General features: G+C 38.6%; 1 protein-coding gene across 6 annotated transcripts in view; it reads left to right on the top strand.

Annotated features, from left to right (window-relative positions):
• dlg5a (discs, large homolog 5a (Drosophila)) overlaps positions 1 to 20,615 on the top strand; it is a 221,687-nt gene that overhangs the window by 162,291 nt on the left and 38,781 nt on the right. For all 6 annotated transcript variants that reach the window (XM_059946690.1, XM_059946688.1, XM_059946689.1 and 3 more), the window contains 6 exons: positions 5,769 to 5,949; positions 10,137 to 10,281; positions 10,853 to 10,963; positions 12,250 to 12,380; positions 12,464 to 12,565; positions 18,323 to 18,479. In XM_059946690.1, coding sequence (XP_059802673.1) covers positions 5,769 to 5,949; positions 10,137 to 10,281; positions 10,853 to 10,963; positions 12,250 to 12,380; positions 12,464 to 12,565; positions 18,323 to 18,479 — 827 coding nt within the window. The remainder of the gene's footprint in view (positions 1 to 5,768; positions 5,950 to 10,136; positions 10,282 to 10,852; positions 10,964 to 12,249; positions 12,381 to 12,463; positions 12,566 to 18,322; positions 18,480 to 20,615) is intronic.

Genomic DNA, 20,615 nt, shown 5'->3' with positions numbered 1-20,615 from the left:
TGTTGGTGAGGCCTAATTTGGAGTATTGTGTACAGTTGGGACACCTACCTACCGGAAAGATGTAAACAAGGTTGAAGAAGTGCAGAAAAAATTTACAAGGATGTTGCTGGGTCTGGAGGACTTGAGTTATAAGGAAAGATTGAGTAGGCTAGGACTGTATTCTTTAGAACATAAAGAGCAGATTTGATAGAGGTATACAAAATTATGAGGGGTATAGGTAGGATAAATGCAAGCAGGCTTTTTTCACTGAGGTTGACTGGGGCCACAACCAGAGGCCATGGGTTAATGGTGAAAGGTGGAAGTTTAAGTGGAACATGAGGGAACTTTACTCAGAGGGTTGTGAGAGTTTGGAACAAGCTGCCCAGCACAAGTGGTGCACGTGAAATCGTTATCGATGTTTAAGAAATTTGGATAGCTACATGGATGGTAGCAGTATGGAGGACTATGGTCCCTCTGCAGTTTGATAGGAGTAGGCAGTTCAAATGGTTCGGCGTGGACTAGATAAGCTGAAGGGCCTGTTTTTGTGCTGTACTTTTCTATAAATCTATAACAATATAAAATATGAAGTGTGAGAACATCATTGGGTAAACATAAGGTAGCCAGCAGAGGTGGAGCATTTAGGAGACAAAAATAATGTATTTTTATATGTCTTAAAATATTTTATTACCAGGCCTGTTTTGAATTTTAGCAGATTTTAAATGAGTACACATAGATAAATGCCCATTTTTTGACAAGGATGCAAATTAGTTTGTAATTTTACACTCTTGTGTTAAGATGCTGATGGTTTGCTTAGATCTATTTTACAGGTACATTTTTTCATCATGTGATCATTATTCAGGATTGAATCAGGCTATCCCAAATTTCAGCAAAATGTGAGGGGTTTCAGCCAACAATTACAGTGTCTCCATAATTTCCCTGTACTGAACGGATTGCTAGACCATTTCATAGTGGAGTTATGAATCAGCCGCTTTGCAGTGCTTTGTGGCTACATGGAAGTAGACCACCAGGAAAATGAATCAGTGTTGTTTGCAAAATCTGATAGCTTCATAGTCATCATTAAACAATTTTTGTAATTCCAGATGTATCGCGATTTGACCTCTCATGCTCAGATGAGTAGTATTGGTAAATTGGTTTATTATTGTCACACATACTCAGGTACAGTGAAAAACCTGTTTTGCATGCTGTCCATACGGGGCATTATTTCACTACAATACTGTATTGAGCTAGTAGAAGGGAAATCAATAACACAATGCAGAATAAAGTGTTACAGAAAAAGTGCAGTGCAAGTAGACAATAAGGCACAGGGTCATAACCAGGCAGATTGTGAGGACAAAATTCTATCATAGTATACTAGGGGGCTGTCCAGTAGTCTTCCAACAGTGGGATAGAAGTTGTCCTTCAGTTTCAAGTTCAAGTCACTTTTTAATTGTTGTTTCAACCATAACTGATAGCACAGTACACAGTGAAAACAAGACAACGTTCTTCAGGACCATGGTGCTGCATGAAACAATACAAAATCTACACTGATCTACATAAAACAACACAAACAACTACACTAGACTACAGACCTACCCAGGACTGCATAAAGTGCACAAAACAGTGCAGGCATTACAATAAATAATAAACAGGACAATAGGCATAGTAGAGGGCAGTAAGTTGGTGTCAGTCCAGGCTCTGGGTATTGAGGCGTCTGATGGCTTGGGGGAAGGAACTGTTACAAAGTCTGGTCGTGAGAGCGCAAATGCTTCAGTGCCTTTTTCCAGATGGCAGGAGCGAGAATAGTTTGTATGAGGGGTGCGCAGGGTCCGTCATAATGCTGTTTGCTTTGCGGATGCAGTGTGTGGTGTAAATGTCTGTAATAGTGGGAAGAGAGACCCCGATGATTTCAGCTGACCTCACTATCCGCTGCAGGGTCTTGCGATCCGAGATAATGCAGTTTCCGAACCAGGCAGTGATGCAGCTGCTCAGGATGCTCTCAATATATCCTCTGTAGAATGTGGTGAGGATGGGGGGGTGGGAGATGAAATTTCCTCAGCCTTCGCAGAAAGTAGAGACGCTGCTGGGCTTTTTTTGCTATGGAGCTGGTGTTGAGGGATGAGATGAGATTTCTGCACCAGGTGAACACCAAGAAATTTAGTGCTCTTAATGATCTCTACTGAGGAGCCGTCGATGTTCAGCTGAGAGTGGTCGCTCCGTGCCCTCCTGCGGGTGCTATCAGACTTTTGTATCTTCTGCTTGATGGGAGGGAGAGCAGAGAGAATATTAGTTTCGCAAGTAATGATACAGTAATTGTATCACAACTCTGTTGTGCCACATTTAGTTGACCGTGCCATCCATTGCAAGAAACCTTTAATCAGCCCAAAGTGAGACCTTGCACTTGATATTACCATAAATACTTTGGAAGTAAATGAATGGGCAAACTGGAGAATAGTAACTCAGCGCTTGTGGGCTGCCCAGCACAATCCTTGCTGATCTGATTTAATGCAAATAGCACATTTCTCTGTATGTTTTGAAGTACGTGTGACAAATAAAGCTAACCTTTATCTTTATGTCTGAATGCATGGTCTCAGTGCTAAAAGTTTATTTAATTGGGATAGAACTGAAGAGGCAATGACAAGTAAATTTATTATCAAAGTACATTTATGTCACCTACTTTTTCTTGAAGGTATTTACAGGAGAAAAGGAAATACAATAATATTTTATGTAAAAACTATGCATAAACAAAGACTGACATACAACCAATATGCAAAAGAAGACAAACTATGCAAATAAAAATAATACTGAGTTGTAAAGACTAAGTGAAGTGAGTCTGTAGATCATAGAATTAGTTCAGAGTAGTGGTGAATTAAGTTATCCACACTGGTTTAGGAGCCAGTTGTACATAAAACATAGAAATCTGCAGAACATTACAGGCCTTCGGCCCACAATGTTGTGCTGACCATGTAACCTACTCTAGAAAATGCTTGGAATTTCCCTAGTGCTCTATTTTTCTAAGCTCCATGTACCTATCTAAGAGGCTGTTAAAAGACCCTATTGTATCCACTTCTACCACTGCTACTGGCAGTGCATTCCATGCAGCCATGACTGTGAAAAGAGAGTGTTTCCATGCCAGGCTGTGATGCAATCCACTGCGCATCTATAGGTGTTTGCCTGAGTTTTTGGTGACATGCCAAATTTACACAAACTTCTAAGAATGTAGAGCCCCTGTTATGCCGCCTTTATGCTGCTCCCAGGACGGATCCTCTATGCATTTCATTCTACTGGCCCTCTCCACCATTATTCCCCTATTCAGGACTTTTTAATTAGAAACTTGTAACTCTACAAGAGAATGAAGAGTGGTGATTGGATCAGTTTAATCACATTCTTCAATTCATGATGTCACAGCTGATCCACTACTTTAATTCTGCCATCACATAATATTCCAATATCCAATTTCCCTATCCCAACTCCGATTTTTCAAAGGGATGTTGTTAGAAGACCACTGAAATAGATCTGAAACATGAACCAAATATTTTAAAATTGGACAGATACAAATTCTACAATAATTTTTCAAACTTCAAAGTAAATTTATTATCAAAGTACATATATGTGACTATATACAATTATGAGATTCCTTTCCTTGCAGGCAGTCACAATAAATACAAGAAACAGGGTGGACCACAACCACTATGCAAATACAAAAAGAGGATAAACTAAAAATAATAAATAAATAAGCAAGCAATAAAGATCAAAAACTTGAACAGTCCTCAAAAGTGAGTCCAGTTCAGTGATGGAGGGAGTGAAGTTGAGTAAAGTTATCCCCTCTGGTTCAAGAGTCTGATGTTGAGGGGTAATAACTTCTTAAACCTGATGATACAGGTTCTGAGGCTCCTGTTTCACCTTCCTGACAGCAAGAGAACATGGCCTTGATGGTGGGGTCTTTCATGATTAATGCTACTTTCATGCAACAGTGCTCCATGTATATTTGCTCAATGATGGGGAGGGCTCTACCCATTATGGACTGGGCCTTATCCACAACGTTTTGGATGTTTTTCTGTACAAGGGCCTTGGTGGTTCCGGACCAAGCTGTGATACAACTAGTCAATATACTCTCCACCACACATCTATAGGGTTTTCAAAGTTTTAGATGACATTCTGCATCTACATAAACTTCTAAGGATGTAGAATTTTATGAATAACTATAAAATGAAGTAGATTTAAGTCCTTATTTAGTTGGGGAGTTGACTTCAAGAGCCAGGAATTAATGTTGCAATTCTGTAAAACTCTGGTTAGACCAGACTTGGAATATTGTATTCTGTTCTGGTTGTTTTATTAAAGGAAGGATATGAAATCTTCAGAGAGGATGCAGAGGAGAATTAGCAGTATGATGTCTGGATTCAAAAGCATGCCTTATGATAAAAAGTTGAACAAGCAGGGCTCTCCCCTTTAGAAAGGAGGATGAGAGGTGACAATAAAGGAATAGAAGATGATAAGATGCAAGCCAGAGACTTTCTCCTAGGGTGGAAACGGCTAATATGAGGAGGCATAACTTTAAGGTGTTGGGTAGGATATGAGAGATAGGATTCTTACAGAGAGCGTAGTGGTTGCATGAAATGCGCTGCCAGAGGTGGTGGTAGAGGCAGATACAGTAAAGACATTTAAGAAACTCTGATGGGTATGCAGTTCAAAGAATGTGGGAAGGTTGGGTTAGATTATTTGTAGAGTAGGTTACAGGGTCAGTACAACATCATGGTCCAAAGAGCCTGTACTGTACTATTCTACAGTACGTTTGAAGGGAAGTATTGTTTTGTTGTGATATGGGTAGGAATGAATTCTGTTACGTATTTCATAGATAGGGCCGATATTCTAAGAAGGAAGACTTGTAGGTGCTTTACTTGCAGAAGCTGCATTATAAAAGATAGACAGGTAATTCTGCGCAGAATAATTACATTTTAAAACTGTGAAGAAAATCAGATGATGGAAATGATGTGAATGAATTCAGTTGATTTCAATTGTATCAAGCTTTACTATTTTGGGAGTTTAAAGGAGATAGGGAGAAAATAGAACCAATTTCTGAGCAATTAATCTCAACTCCTCTTGCATGGTTGTAGACACAAATGGGTTCCCTTTTTTAGCAATCTGAGTGGTGTGGCACTGAAATACTCAATGCAATACAGAAAAAGTGGCAGGGCACATCTACAAGGAGTGCTGCCATAAGAAAGCAGCGTCCATCATCAAGGACCCCCTTCATCTAAGTCATGGTCTGTTCTTACAGTTGCCAATAGGCAGGAGACACAAGAGCCTGAGGTCCCACATGACCAGGTTCAGGGCGAGAATGACCCTTCAACCCTCAGGCTCCTGAACTGGCATAGATAACATCACTCAGCTCAACACTGAACTGATTCCACAACCTATGAATTCACTTTCAAGGATTCAAAAACTCGTGTTTATTTACTTATTAATTTATTTATTTATTTATTTGTTTGTTTGTTTGTTTAATATTATTTGTATTTGCACAAATTGTCTTGCACATTGGTTATTTGTCAGTCTTTTTGTGTAATTTTTCATTGATTTTATTGTATTTCTTTGTTCTACTGTGAATGACTGCAATAAAATGAATCTCAGGGTAGTAAAAGGTGGCATATATGTACCTCGGTGATAAATTTACTTTGAACTTTGAATTAAAGGGTGTGGGAAGGCAAGTTTGGCAAATAATCTGGAAATGCTTTTTATTTTTATATGAGTGATTGTTGACAACTGATGATTGTGGGTATTGTTTACATTCACAGGAAAATGTTGACACTCAGTCGCACTATGAGAGTCATGCACCTTGCTCCCCAGTCCCCAGGTACAATACAAGTGAAGAACGTTTGTCTTTGGAGCCACAGGAATGGCACCGCTACACACCAAAACGTTCACACAGGCAAAGTGGTGGCTATGCATCCACAACATATAGTTGTTCATCATCAGGTTAGTTCACAAACACTAAGTGTTGAGATATCTGATGCTTTATTAAGTAACATGCTTTCTTCCCTTTGCAATTATTTCTGTTCAACATTTTGAAGTGCTAACTTGATCCAGTTTTTGAAGCATCATTACAGAAGTGTCTTAACTTTCTGGACGGAGGCAGGAATAAAGGAAGTTAAGCTGAACCAATGTGAAAGAACAGTTAGGCCTCAGCAGTATTGACTGAGATTTTGCAGTTAGTGTGAGTTCCACATTCCCTTCTGACCAATGGAGAAATGCTGGTACTTACACAGTGCTGATAGCCTGAGGATAGTTTGCTGCTCAACCCTAGACATTCATCCTTTCCTCCGTGGTAAAGCAATTGTCAGAGCCTTCTGAAGAGATTTCCCTTGTTTGTTTGGGAGGAAGGAGGTTGTGGGGCAGCACAGTACCATAGTGGTTAGCACAGCGCTTTACAGTACAGGCAACCTGGGTTCAATTCACACCACTGCCTGTAAGGAGTTTGTACATTCTCCCCATTACCAAGTGGGCTTCCTCCCACAGTCCAAAGACATACCAATTAGCAGGTTAATTGGTCATTGTAAATTGTCTCATGATTAGGCTAGGATTAAGTTTGGGTATTGCTGGGTGATGTGGCTTGAAGTGCCATCAGAGCCAGTTCCATGCTGTATCTCAATAAAATAAATAAATGCTAGCCTGTCTGCAAAGATGTCAAATAAGATTCCTTAACAACTGTTTAAGTCTTGTCCTTTGGCTTATCAACAACCCTTAAGTTTTCAAACATTCAAAAAAAAACTCTAAGCAATTAGAAAACAAACTTATGTAAGTTTAAACAAAGCAATCATATTGCTTTTTAAAAATTAAGAAAATGAAATAAACTTTATTTAGTCTTCTGCAGCAATTCTTCTCCACTCCAGATGTCCGACAGGCTCCCAGGCTCCTTGTAAAAGTGATGGGAAATTTCTGCAACTTTGTGCTGTATCACAGGCATTCATGGGGAGCATGGCATCAGTGTGCAGTCAGAAATAAGCTAGTAAACATGCCAGAAAGTCTGAGACTTCTAAGGCCAAATCATAAGCTTAGTGACAGTGCTTGCAGCAGGATCTGGACTAGCTGGACTGAGTGTGAGGTGTGGCACTTTGGGAGGACAAACCAGTGTAGGACTTGGCACGGTGAATGGTTGGGCACTGAGGAGTGCTGTAAATCTTGGAATATAGACCCATTATTCCTTGAGAGTGGCATCACAGATAGGGTCACAAAAAAAGATTTTGGCATATTGGCCTTCATAAATCTAAGTATCAAGTGCAGGAGTTGGGATGATATGTTGAAGTTGTGTAAGACATTTGTGAGGCATGAGTTGTGTACAGTTTTGAACAAGAAATAAGATTGAAGGAGTGCAGAGAAAATTTACAAGGATGTTGCCAGACTTGGGGACTGAGTTGTAGGGAAAGGTCAAATATGCTAGGACTTTATTCCCTAGAGCATAGGAGAATGAGGCGAGATTTGATAGAGCAATACAAAATTATGAGGGGTATAGATAGGGTCAATGTGAGCAGGCTTTTTCACTGTGGTTGGGTGAGACTAGAACTAGAGGTCGTGGGTTAAGGATGAAAAATGAAATGTTTAAGGGGAATGTAAGGGGAGCTTCTTCAGTCAAGATGGTGAGAGTGTGGAACAACCTGCCAGCTGAAGTGTGGGTGCGGGTTTGATTTCACCATTTAGGAGAAATTTGGGTAGGCACATGGATGGGAGGGATATGGAGAGCCGTTGTCCAGGTGAGGTCAATAGGACTAGTTAGATTAATAGTTCAGCATGGACTAGATGGGCCAAACAGCCTGTTTCTGTGCTGTGGTGTTCTATGATTCGATGAGTCTATGCAATGAGTCAGTGTTGCTGAAGATAAAGGACATCTTATGTAAAGCCTAGAGAAACTGATTGCTCTCCTTAGAGAAGAGAGATTGATATTGGAAGAATTCAAATCCAACATAAAAGCCAAAGATAGCGCATATAATAGAGCAAAAAATAGTGGGAAGTTAGAGGATTGGGAAGCTTTTAAAAAAAAAAGAAAGCAGCTGAAGGCAACTAAAAAGTCATTAAGAAGGTAAAGATGGAATACAGAAATAAGCTAGCCAATAATATTAAAGAAGATACCAAAAGTTTCTTCAGATACATAAAATGTAAAAGAGAGACGAGAGTGGATATCATACCGCAGGAAAACGAAGCTGGAGAGGTAGTAATGGGGAACAACATAACGGTGGATGAACTGAACAGCCTTCACTGTGGAAGACACTAGCACTGTGAGGTGTCATGGGTCATGAAGTGTGTGAAGTTACCATAACTGAACAGAAGGTCCTTGGGAAACTGAAAGGTCTGAAGGTAGATAAGTCACCTGGACCAGATGGTGTACACTCCAGGGTTCTGAAAGAGGTGGCTGAAGAGATTGTGGAGGCATTAGTAATTATCTTTCAAGAATCACTATATTCTGGAATGGTTCTGGAAGACTGGAAAATTGCAAATGTCACTCCACTCTTCAAGAAGGTAGAGAGGCAGAAGAAATTATAACCTCAGTGGTTGGGAAGGTGATGAGGTTGCAGGGTACTTGGAGACACAAGATAAAATCAGCCGTCGTCAGCATGGTTTCCTCGAGGAAATATCTTGCTTGACATATCTGTTGGAATTCTTTGTATAAGTAACAAGCAGGATAGACAAAGGTGAACTGGTTGATGTGTACTTGGATTTTCAGAATGCCTTTGACAAGATGCTACACATGAGACTGCTTAACAAGCTATGAGCCCATAGTTTTACAGGAAGGATTCTAGCATGGATAAATCAGTGGTTGATGGGCAGTAGGCAAAGATTGGGAATAAAGGCGGCCTTTTCTTGTGACTTGTGTTCCATTGTGTTGGGACTGATACTTTTTACGTTGTATGTCAATGATTTGGATGATAGAATTGATGTCTTTGTTGCAAGGTTTACAGATGATAAGAAGATAGGTGGAGTTTTGAGGAAGTAGACTGGCAACAGAAGAACAGATGTGGAGAATGGACAAATAAAAAAAAGGGTTAATTATTTTCTAAATGGGGAGAAAATACAAAAAACTGAGGAGCAGAGTTGGGAGTCCTTGTGCAGGATTCCCTAAAGGTTAATTTGCAGGTTAAGTCTGTGGAGAGGAAGGCAAATGCAATGTTAGCATTCATTAGCAAGGATGTAATGTTGATACTTTATAAAGCACTGGTGAGGCCTCAATTGGAGTACTGTTGGCAGTTTTGGCCCTCTTACCTTAGAAAGGATGTTCTGAAACTGGAGAAGGTTCGAAGGAGGTTCACGAAAATGATTCCAGGATTGAATGGCTTGTCATGAAGAGCGCTTGATGGTTCTGGGCCTGTATTCACTGCAATTCAGATGAATGAGGGGTGGCCTAATTGAACCATGTCGAGTGGTGAAAGGCCTTGATAGAGTGGATGTGGAGAGGATGTTTCCTGTGGTGGGAGAGTCTAAGTCCAGAGGACACAGCCTTAGAATAGAGGGGCATCCTTTTAGAACGGAGATGAGTAATTTCTTTAGCCAAAGAGTGGTGAATCTCTGGAATTCATTGCCACAGGCAGCTGTGGAGCACAGGTTTTTATGTATTTTTAAGGCAGAGGTTAATAGATTCTTGATTGGTCAGGCCGTGAAGGGATATGGGGAGAAGGCAGGAGGTTGGTGCTGAGAGAAAGATTGGATCAGCCATAATGAAATGGCGGAGCAGACTTGATGGGCCAAATGGCCTAATTCTGCTCCTTTATCTTATGGTCTTATGGAACTGTTTAAAATTATGATGGATTTTAATAATTAGTTGCTTACACTGTGGATGGTTATTATTAAGTTTCCTCTATGTTATTAGTAATACTTATAAGTGAATAGCTATGGAGAGAGAAAATCTTCAACCTGAAACCATTACTCTTATTTTTCTCTGTAAAAGATTCTTTCCCTAAATATTACCTGTATTTTCTGCTTTGGTTGACTGGATTTTGCTCTCCTATTTTCAGTGCCTTGGGTACAGGAATTATATTTAACAAATAACAGATGAACAAGCTGGTGTTTTTTTTTCTGATCCTCACTCTTTCTCCAATACATTTTACTGAAGAACATCTGAATGAAGGTGTTTGGTTGTTGAGATCATTTAAATTATTTTTCTATCTTAAATCCAGGCAGTGCACAGAGAAGCTTTACGCCCTGTCCGGCGGTGACAGCAGTTCTGCGTAATCCAAATGTTCCGTTCTTCACTGTCCGCAGCCGCATGGTCCACAGTGCCAACTATCCCTCCGTGGCGAGTCAGATGTGCTATCCACATAGGTATTAATCAACCAACAAACTTGGTTAGCAGTCTGCATTATTTTCTGCAGAGCCACATAGTGCTCTTCAACTGTTCATAAATATACAGATGAATAAAATATTTGCATAATTTACTTGGAGCCCCTGCTGTGCATTTGTGAGTCTCATGAGAACTGTTACCAGGAAAGATATGTTAATCATAGTCACACAACAGATTCTGCAGATGCTAGAGATCTTGAGCAACACAAAATGCTGGAGGAACTCAACAAATTAGCTTCTATGAAAGGGTATAAGTAGTCGACGTTTCAGGCTGAGACCCTTCATCAGGACTGGAAATGAAGGGGGAAGAAGCCAGAATAAGAAGGTGTGGGGAGGAGGAGGAGTATAAAGCAAGCTACAAATAATTATTATGCTCTGAGCATGTTAAGAAGTTTTATTGTGTAAAATTTTTGAACATTTACAACATTGAAAATTTCAAAATCAAAATTTGGCTTTCTGTTTTTGAAATGAAGGTCCTGATTTCAGTATTGTTCATTGGGTCAGGAAACATCCTTCAGTTGTTTAAGTTTTGTCTTTTTCCGGTTTAAAATAGCACACGGAACCATTCACCAACCGAGAGTTTTAATGGTTCTCCAAGGGCCCGGCACAGACCTCAGAGTGCAATTTGCTTTCCAGAATCCGTGCTTACCTTTGATGGGTTTAGGTGAGATTATATTCTATAAAAATTATTTTTATAAAAAACTTGCCTTCTAAATTAAAAATTTGAAACACAAGATGTATATTATGGACAAAAGAGGTTCTGCAGTTGTTAGAAATCCAGAACAGCACACACACAAAATGCTGGAGGAACTCAGCAGGTCAGGTAGCATCTTTGGAGATGAATAGCAGTCAACGTTTCAGGCCGGGACCTGATGAAATGTCTCAGCCCAAAATGTTGACTCTTTATCCATTTTCATAAATGCTGCCTGACCGGTTGAGTTCCTCCACCATTTTGTGTATTTGTTATGTATATTATGAAGCTGCTTTAAACTGATACTGTAGTAAACAAGCACTGAATGTGATGCTCCTACTATGTAGGGTGTTTTATGATTCTGTAGAGACAGTTAACCAATTAGTTTTATTTTGCATTTTATTTCTTTGAACTAAGAATGTATAGAGATGCCAGAGCCTGAAAGTAAAGTTTTGAAGACACAGATTTAAAAGGAAAGTGGGACAGTACTTGAAGGGGAAGCAGTTATTTGCAGAATGAATTAGGATGGAGTCCAAAAAGAAAGGTTACCTGGTCAGTAATATATTGAAAATGGTTTCAAGGGTCTTTTTATGAGTGTGATATTCTTGTCAGTGAAACGGTTGAAAAGTGAGGAAATAAGGTCTATGAAAAAAAAGCAATTTTTAAAGGAATATATCTAGGCCCTGTAGATGCATAGGATTGTATATTATGTATTTCCTGTTACCAAATAATGCTTTATACTACTGATCTTATACAAAGCTAAGTGCCCATATTTCTATTTCCCAACCACATTCCTATTTTAATCAATATACAATATTTTGCAAAGGTCTAGTTATACATATATACCTAAGAATTTTGCACAGTACTGTACAATGAAATGCATCACTTGCGACAACGACCAACACAGTATGATTAAGTACTGGAGTCAGCCCCCAAGTGTTGCCGTGCTCCTAACCCAACATAGCATGCCCACAACTTACAAACCCTAACCTGTATGTCTTTGGAATGGTCATGGAGAAAAAGTGCAAACTCTGTACAATCAGAGGTGGGAATTGAAACACAATCTTACATCTAACTCAGTAAAGCAATACGCTATCATGCCGTCCTGGAAACAGAGTGGAGAAATTGAATAATAGGTGCTTTTATTCCAGTGTTAAATATAAGGCTAAATGTTCTTTTTTTTTAAGTTCAATTTTAATGTACAATTTTATTTGATATATAAAAAATTAAAGTGTGATGGGCTGGAATATTTTGCTTAGTCCACAGCATCATGCACATCACAGCCTGGATCTGACTGGCCCAGACCACAAACATTCGAGTGAATTGTCCAAGTCCTCTAGAAACACAACAACGCATGGAACACAATCTCTGCCTGCCAGTGCGCGTATTGGTAATTCTCTTTTGATCTTAGTTTTGATCTGTCTGGTTCGCTTACGGAAGAGTGACGACTGAATGTTTTGATCTTTTTTTCAGCTGGATCATCAAGCAGTTTGGCTTTTGCTCCCAGTAAAAGTGGACGAATTCGAATCCCTTCAAACACAAGGTATCCTCGATTGACAACAGGCTCAGACAGAGGTAATCTTTTGTAATACTCCATTAAGGTTTACAAGTTATCTGTTTGTTGTTCTTCCTTTATTTTTCCTTAAATCCCAGGGTATAGAAAAGAGCCACTCGGAATAAGGTGTAAATGTAAGGTGCAAACATCTTGGGTATGAAGCATCATTAGCTAAGGAATTTATAGTAGAAAATTATGGCAATGATGTACTTTGAATTTATTGACAAGCTTGCTTTACTTACATTCTGGTTGTACACTCAATGGCTACTTTATAAGATACATTGCCTTTAGCACTGGTATCATTGCCCTTAATTGTTTAACTTGGGTCAAATGTTTTGGATAGTCTTCCACAAGCTTCTCACTGTAAGTTGCTGGAATTTTATTCCATTGCTCCAGATAGAACTGGTGTAACTGAGTCAGATTTGTAGGCCTCCTTGCTCGCACACGCTTTTTCAGTTCTGCCCACAATTTTTCTATCGGATTGAGGCCAGGGCTTTGTGATGGCCACTCCAGTACTTTGACTTTGTTGTCCTTAAGCAATTTTGCCACAACTTTGAAGGTATGTTTGGGGTCATTGTCCATTTGGAAGACCCATTTACAACTGAGCTTTAACTTCCTGGATGATGTCTTGAGATGTTGCTTCAATATATCCACATAATTTTCCTTCCTCATGATGCCATCTATTTTGTGAAGTGCACCAGTCCCTCCTGCAGCAAAGCATCCCCACAGCATGATGCTGACGGTTGGGATGGTGTTCTTCGGCTTGCAAGCCTCACCCTTTTTCCTCCAAACATAACGATGGTCATTATGGCCAAATAGTTCAATTTTTGTTTCATCAGACCAGAGGACATTTCTCCAAAAAGTAAGATCTTTGTCCACACGTGCACTTGCAAACTGTAGTCTGGTTTTGGTCCACACAAAACGCTGGTGGAACACAGTAGGCCAGGCAGCATCTATAGGGAGAAGCACTGTTGACGTTTCAGGCCAAGACCCTTCATCTGGCTTTTTATAGCAATTTTGGAGCAGTGGCTTCTTCCTTGCTGAGCAGCCTTTCAGGTTATATCGATATAAGACTCATTTTACTGTGGATATAGATACTTGTCTACCTGTTTCCTCCCGCATCTTCATAAGGTCCTTTGCTGTTGTTCCGGGATTGATTTTCACTTTTCGTGCCAAAATATGTTCATCTCTGGGAGACAGAATGTGTCTCCTTCCTGAGCAGTATGATGGTATCCCATGGTGTTTATACTTGCATTCTATTGTTTATACGGATGAACATCGTATCTTCAGGCGTTTGGAAATTGTTCTCAAGGATGAACCAGACTTGTGGAGATCCATAATTTTTTTCTGAGGTCTTGGCTGATTTCTTTTGATTTTGTTTGTAAACTTTGTCCCACTGGAATTGTGATTATAGTCAAATAAAAGTGAAATAATCTGGAAACATTTGTTGGAAAAATTACTCGTGTCATGCACAAAGTAGATGTCCACAATGTTGTGCCAAAACTATAGTTTGCTGATATGAAATCTGTGGAGTGGTTTAAACAATGAGTTTTAATGACTTCAACTGTAAGTGGAGGGGCAGGAAGTGTTGAGGAAACAGGAAGGCTGCAGAAGGAATTAGATGGAAAATAGGCAAGAAAGTGGCAAATGAATACAATGTTGAAAAATGCATGGTCATGCACTTTGGTAGAACAAATAAATGTGTAGAATATTTTCTTTCTTTTTAAATCTTTTTACTAATTTTTAAACAAACATAAATGAAACATGAATACAAAGTGTTTGAGAGTACATAATTGATAGTTTAAGTAGACATTCAAATATATAATAATAAATATATATAGCCTCCCAAACTCATAGTATTTATGAGCAAAAGAAACAAAAAGAAAAAAACAACCCAAAAAAAGAGAAGAAAAAAAAACACTAACCAACATGGCCGTTGCATAATGTTAAATACATACAGTAGTGCCAATAACTCCGAACCTCCATCCAAATAATTAAGGATAATAAAAGTAAGGTTTAGGAAAAGACAATTTAACTCATATGAAAATGTTGAATAAATGGTCTCCAAGTTTCTTCAAATTTATCAAAACAATGCTAATTTGAAGGATCAAAAACAATGCTTCTAATTTTTTCTAAGCTCAAACAAGAGATAGTTTGAGAAGACCACTGAAATATAGTTGGAAATATAGTGTAGACTATTTTCTAAATGGGGAGAGACTCAAAAAATCTGAGATGCAGAGGGAGTTGGGAGTCATTGGGCAGAACACCCTAAAGGTTAACTTGCTGGTAGAGTCGGAGGTGAGGAAGGCAAATACAATGTTAGCATTCATTTCAAAAGGACTAGAATAAAAAAGCAGGATGTGATGCTGAGACTTTATAAGGCATCAATGAGGCCTCACCTGGAGTATGGTGAACAGCTTTCAGCTCCTTACCTAAGAAAAGATGTTCTGGCATTGGAGAAAGTTCACAAAGATGATTCCTGGAATTAAAGGGTTATCATATGAAGAAAGTTTGATAGCTCTGGGCCTGTACTCACTGTAATTTAGATGAAAACAGATGCGGAGTAGTTTCCATAGCCAAAGAGTGGTGTATATGTGGAATTTGTTACCAGTGGAGGCCAGGACGTTGGGTGTATTTAAGGCAGAGATTGATAGGTTCTTGATTTGCCATGGCATCAAACGTTATGGGGAGTGGGGCAGAGGAAGAGTTAAAGGATCAGCCATGATTGAATAGCAGAGCAGGCTTGATGGTCCAAATGGCCTAATTCTTATGGTCTTGTATCCTGAGACCCAACATAGATTGGGACACCACCTCACTGAGTACCTATGCTCCGTCCGCCAGAAAAAGAGGGATATCCTGGTGGCCACCCATTTCAATTCTCTTTTCCATTCCCATTCCATGTGTCAGTTCATGGCCTCCTCTACTGCCGTGATGAGGCCACACTCAGGTTGGTGGAGCAACACCTTGTATACTGTTCGGGTGGCCTCTAACCTGATAGTATGGACATTGATTTCATAAACTTCTTGTAATTGCTCCCCCTTTCACCATATCCCTTTAACATTTCCCTCTCACATCATCTCCTTACCTGCCCTTCATCTCCCACTGGTGCTCCTCCTCCCTCTTCCCTTTTTTCCATGGTCTTCTGCCCTCTCCTATCAGACTCTCTTCTTCAGTCTTTTATCTCTTACACCAATTAACTACCCAGCTCTTTACTTCACTCCCTCCCTCCCTCTCCTGTTTTCACTTAACAGCTGCCCTCCGCTCCCCCCCACCTTCTTACTCTTGAATTCTCATCTTTTTTTCGTAGTTGCTGCCTGGCCTGCTGAGTTCCTCCAGCATTTTGAGTGTGTATCTTTGAGAATATGTTTTGTTTACTCATTTGGAAACTGGCATGATTTAGGTCATAGGTGTCAGAACTTGAGCCAGTGTTCTGGCCGCTCCCTTCATTGATGAATTAATTAGTCATTCTGATAGCAGTGTTGCATTTATAATTTTATTAAGTAAATATGAAATTCATTTTCATACTGATAATTTCATTTTAAGTCTGCAAGCTCAATGTTTGGAAATACCAGTTTGAAAAATGATCAGAGTGATTTTGTCAGTATTTTACAATCACTTTATTTTCTTTTTTAATTTAGTGATAGAGTATGGTAACAGGCTCTTTGCAGCCCAACAAGCCCATGCTACCCACGTATACCCATGTGACCAATTAACCTATTACCCTATCGGTCTTTGGACTGTGAAGGGAAACCTGAGCACCATGCAGTTATGCAATTAATGGGAAACTCATGCAATTATGGGGAGAAAGTACAAACTCCTTACAACAGGTGAATTGAACCTGGACTGCTGGTGCTGTAATAGCATTATACTAAGCAACACACTTACCATTGCACCCAAATTGGTTTCTTATTTAATGCAAAATAGCATTTGCTCTTTCTTTTATGTATAATGTTATGTTGCTATGACAACTGTTTAGCTGTTTGTTAGCCTCCTTGAAACTTCACCTTATTGGCTCAATAACGAGCTGACTATTTCAATTGTACAACACAACCAGTTTCACCTTGAGAAAGGTAAGAACTCTTTACTACAAAAGTTTTGCTCACAATTATGTGGATTTTGTACTGCTGAGGTGTATTTGGACTGCCAAACAATTTGTAAATTTGGAAAACCAAGATAATAGAGAAAAGAAACACAAAATGCTGGAAAACTCATCAGGTTAAAAAAATACTTATGTTAGGGAATTGGTTGGTGTTTTGGAATGATGACCTTTCCTCCGATGAAAGTTGGAAATTAAGCATTCTTTATGTTGCAGGCAAGAGGGAAGGAAGCAGAAGAAGAAATGAGTGATCTGTGATAGGATGGGACCAACAGAGAATATATAACAAGCAGTTGCACTGTTTGAAAGAGAATAGTGAAAGTGGATTAATCACACTGTCAAGAGCAGATGAATGATAACAGGAAAAGTGGTAGAGGGGAAGGACATTATCAGAGGATGGTGAGAGTATGGAACAAGCTGCCAGTGGAGGTGGTGAATGTGGATTTGATTTCAACATTTAAGAGAAGTTTGGATAAGTACATGAATGGGATGGGTATAGTGGGTTATGGTCCACAGGCAGATTGATGGGACTAGGTAGAATAATAAGGGTGTAACACACTGAGGATGATCTGTTGAATGTAGAAGCTATTAGTATGGAATGAAAGAACAAGAGGAATAACAAGATAACAGAAATGCAAGGTATGGAACTGTTGTCATTGAAATCCTGGCCCCCTTGGGGAGAATGAAAACCACTGCTATAGAGAAAGGAAAACATCTCAGTATTTATAGATCTGATACCTAATGGCCATTCAGTTGTATTTATGTCTAAGGTTTACTTATTGTACTCTTATATAGTATTGGCAGGTACAAAATTTGACTTTACAGCACCTGACTTTCTAAACAGAAATATACATGCATTGATTTTCACAGTTTGGTCATGTAGGTAATCCTTAATCAGTGTGTGTAGCGAAAGTACACCAGATTTATTCAGCGTCAGGTTTCTGAACAGTCCATGATCGCTACCTCATTATTCTTTTTATTTGTGTTTTATAGATTTTTGTCTTTGCACTGTAGGGCTGCCACAAAATACAAATTTCACATCATGCATTACTGATTCTGATTAAGTGAGATTTCAATTTGATGTCAGTGTGGTCATTTTGGAGTTCAATGTTCAACTAATGACTATAAACCTTGCATAGCTGAAAGACCTTTCTCTACACATGCAATTTAAAGGGTTCATCAACCTCAAGTTCAAGTTCAAATTTAATTGCCATTCAACCATTCATAAATATTTGTGAATACACCCAAACAAAACAGCATTCCTCCAGGGCCAAGATGCAAAACACAGCACCAACAGTCATACACAGCACAAGGTACATAGAGCACATATAAGATAGCAATAAACATACAGTCACACAAAAAATATAATATAGCTCAAGTCCCAAGGTAACTTCTGTTGTGTGGGCTATAAGATTTGTGATAGTTTGTTGTGTGCTGCCTTGAGCATTGGCAGTCTGGACTAACTGACTGAGCAACAGCAAAGGAACTGATATAAGCTTTCAAATGTTCAACAGATTGGAAATGTTGAAGGCACTGAGCAAATATGCTCATAGATGTTTAAATGAGTTAGTACTTGGGAGGTGTTTCAGATTAAGTTGAAAATTGCTCAAAAGAAGTACTGCGGGTTTTGAAAACAGGTTTTCTGAATTGCCCTTTTTCATATTGATATGTTTGCAATCAGGTTCCGAGCGAAGCAGCCCCAGTCTGATTACGCCCCCGCAATCACCAGTGAATCTAGAGACATCTTCATTTGGCAGCAGCCAATCACAGAGTTCAATTTCTTCTCTAACTAAGATCTCCATCAGTCCTGTGTCAACAGGAGAATACAGGAAAGACAGGTATGAGCAGAATGTTGTAACTGTTTGAGGTTTTTAGTTGTTAATTGTTTATAACAGCCTGTGCTAGTCAGTGCACTGAAATACTCGAGTACTGACACAAGGCTGTGCATAACTAGAGATTAGCTTTAGATAATATTTCATTAAAAAGGGTTTTTATTAGTATTTTGTGTATTCAACAATTAAGAGAACTAGAGATTAGCTTTAAATAATATTTCATAAAAAAGGGTTTTTATTAATATTTTGTGTATTCAACAATTAAGGGAACTTAGATATAGCAATCTAGTCCTAAAATTTTTTTTAATACTTAAGAGTTAAACAGTATTTTACATTATATGTTTAAATATTTTACCAGCAAACTTGCCATGATGTTTATTGGAAGAACAGACTACAGAACCATTTCCCTTTTTAAAAAAAAAGTCAGTCAAAATTAGAGAGCTTTCAGTAATGTGTTTGGCCAATAGCTGACAAAATAACAATACTCAGAAATAACAAGGCATGTTTGAAAAACACAAAATTTACTTAACTCTGAATTGTGGTGAATGTCTTTTGTGTATTTTCATACTGAATTTATCCAAGCTGTGGGAAGCTACTACTTTTAAATGTATAAATTTGAACCAAATATACTGATAGGCAAGTGGAGTTATAAAGTCAAAAAAGTATTCTGATGTAAACACATTTTTTTCCTTTGAATAATTTGCATAATTTTGTCTGTTTGCAAAAATATGCTTTAAATTGTATAATATAAACCAAATCGCAACTAGGTTAATGTATTTTCAGAATCTTTCACACACTTGGCTAAATCAGTGTGTTTTCAGCCAATCACTGTAGCAATGAAGAGAGCAAAAATGATTTGTCCCCTGATTGTAAGTGTTATAGTCATACAGAAAAGAAACAGGCTCTTGACCCACATTTTCTCACATTAGGACCATATTCTTCTCTGCTTTGCCTATTGAAGTATTTGTCTAAATACTTCTTTAACATAATGCTTATACTATCTCCTCCGGCAGCAAACTCTAGATATCAACCACTCTATGTAAAACAGAACTTTCTCCTCCGTTCCCCCTCAAAACTCATTGCTCCCACTTTAAACCTTTGCCGTCTTGCTTCGAATCCCTACTATGGTGGAAAAGTTCTGACTATCTCCCCTGTCTCTGCCTCTCATAATCTTATATACTTAAGATCCATCACCCTAAGGAAAGCAAGTTATACATATGTGAAGGCATGTCATTTGCCTTTTGAGTATAACTTTATGGCTTCCAGATTATAGTCATTTTTCATTCATCTTTGGTCTGCACCTGATAGGTCAAATGATTTACAAGTTTTGTTAACTATCAAAAAACAGGCCACATTGTAACTTAATCTGAAAATAAATTATCTCAGCTAACAAATACCTGAAACTTTATTAGTATTTCTCAATTGTAGATCCATAAGTGTGATCTTTAAAAAAAATTTTGTGGAATGGTTACATAATGCATATATTTGTAATATATCAATAACTCAGATAGTCCAAATTTTAACTGACACTGCTTTAAATCAGGGATTTCCAACCTTTTGATTGCATGGACTCCTACCATTAACTGAGGGGTCCGTGGACCCCAGGTTGGGAATCTCTGCTAAATACAACCAGACTAGTTGTAAACCTGTGCTACAATTATTTTTATTGTTTTGGTTGAACTTTTTTTGTATAAATGCCCCAGTTTAATAATAATATTGTCAATGTAACTTGGTGAAGTTGTAAACTTGTAAAGTGGAATTATTGGAGATTGCCATTGCACTTTGAGTTAATTTTATTACCCAAAACAAAATCGGATAACAACAGGTCTCAAGTCTTAACTTCACAATTATGTGTCTTATTGAAAAACTTTTTATTTATGAAACCTTGGACTTTTATCACTGTTTTGTACTTTTCTTAAAGCAGGACATTTTTAAACTTCTTGGTAATTTTCTCTTCGACTATCTTTCTTTTAATTCTGACCCTTTTTAGATACCTTTTCCGTAATAGGTCCTTTCTGAGAATTCCTCTCACTCCTAGACCTCGATTTTCATCACTACGAAGTCTGAGGTTGGCCTGTTACAAATTAGCTTGCTTTCTGCTTTCCTGTGTGTAACTCTCCCTTTCCTTTCTGATTTGTCATT

Source organism: Hypanus sabinus, chromosome 21 (genome assembly GCF_030144855.1).
Source record: "Hypanus sabinus isolate sHypSab1 chromosome 21, sHypSab1.hap1, whole genome shotgun sequence".
NCBI lineage: Eukaryota > Metazoa > Chordata > Chondrichthyes > Myliobatiformes > Dasyatidae > Hypanus > Hypanus sabinus.
Note: the sequence above shows the minus strand (reverse complement) of the source record. Positions and strands in the feature narration are given on the sequence as shown.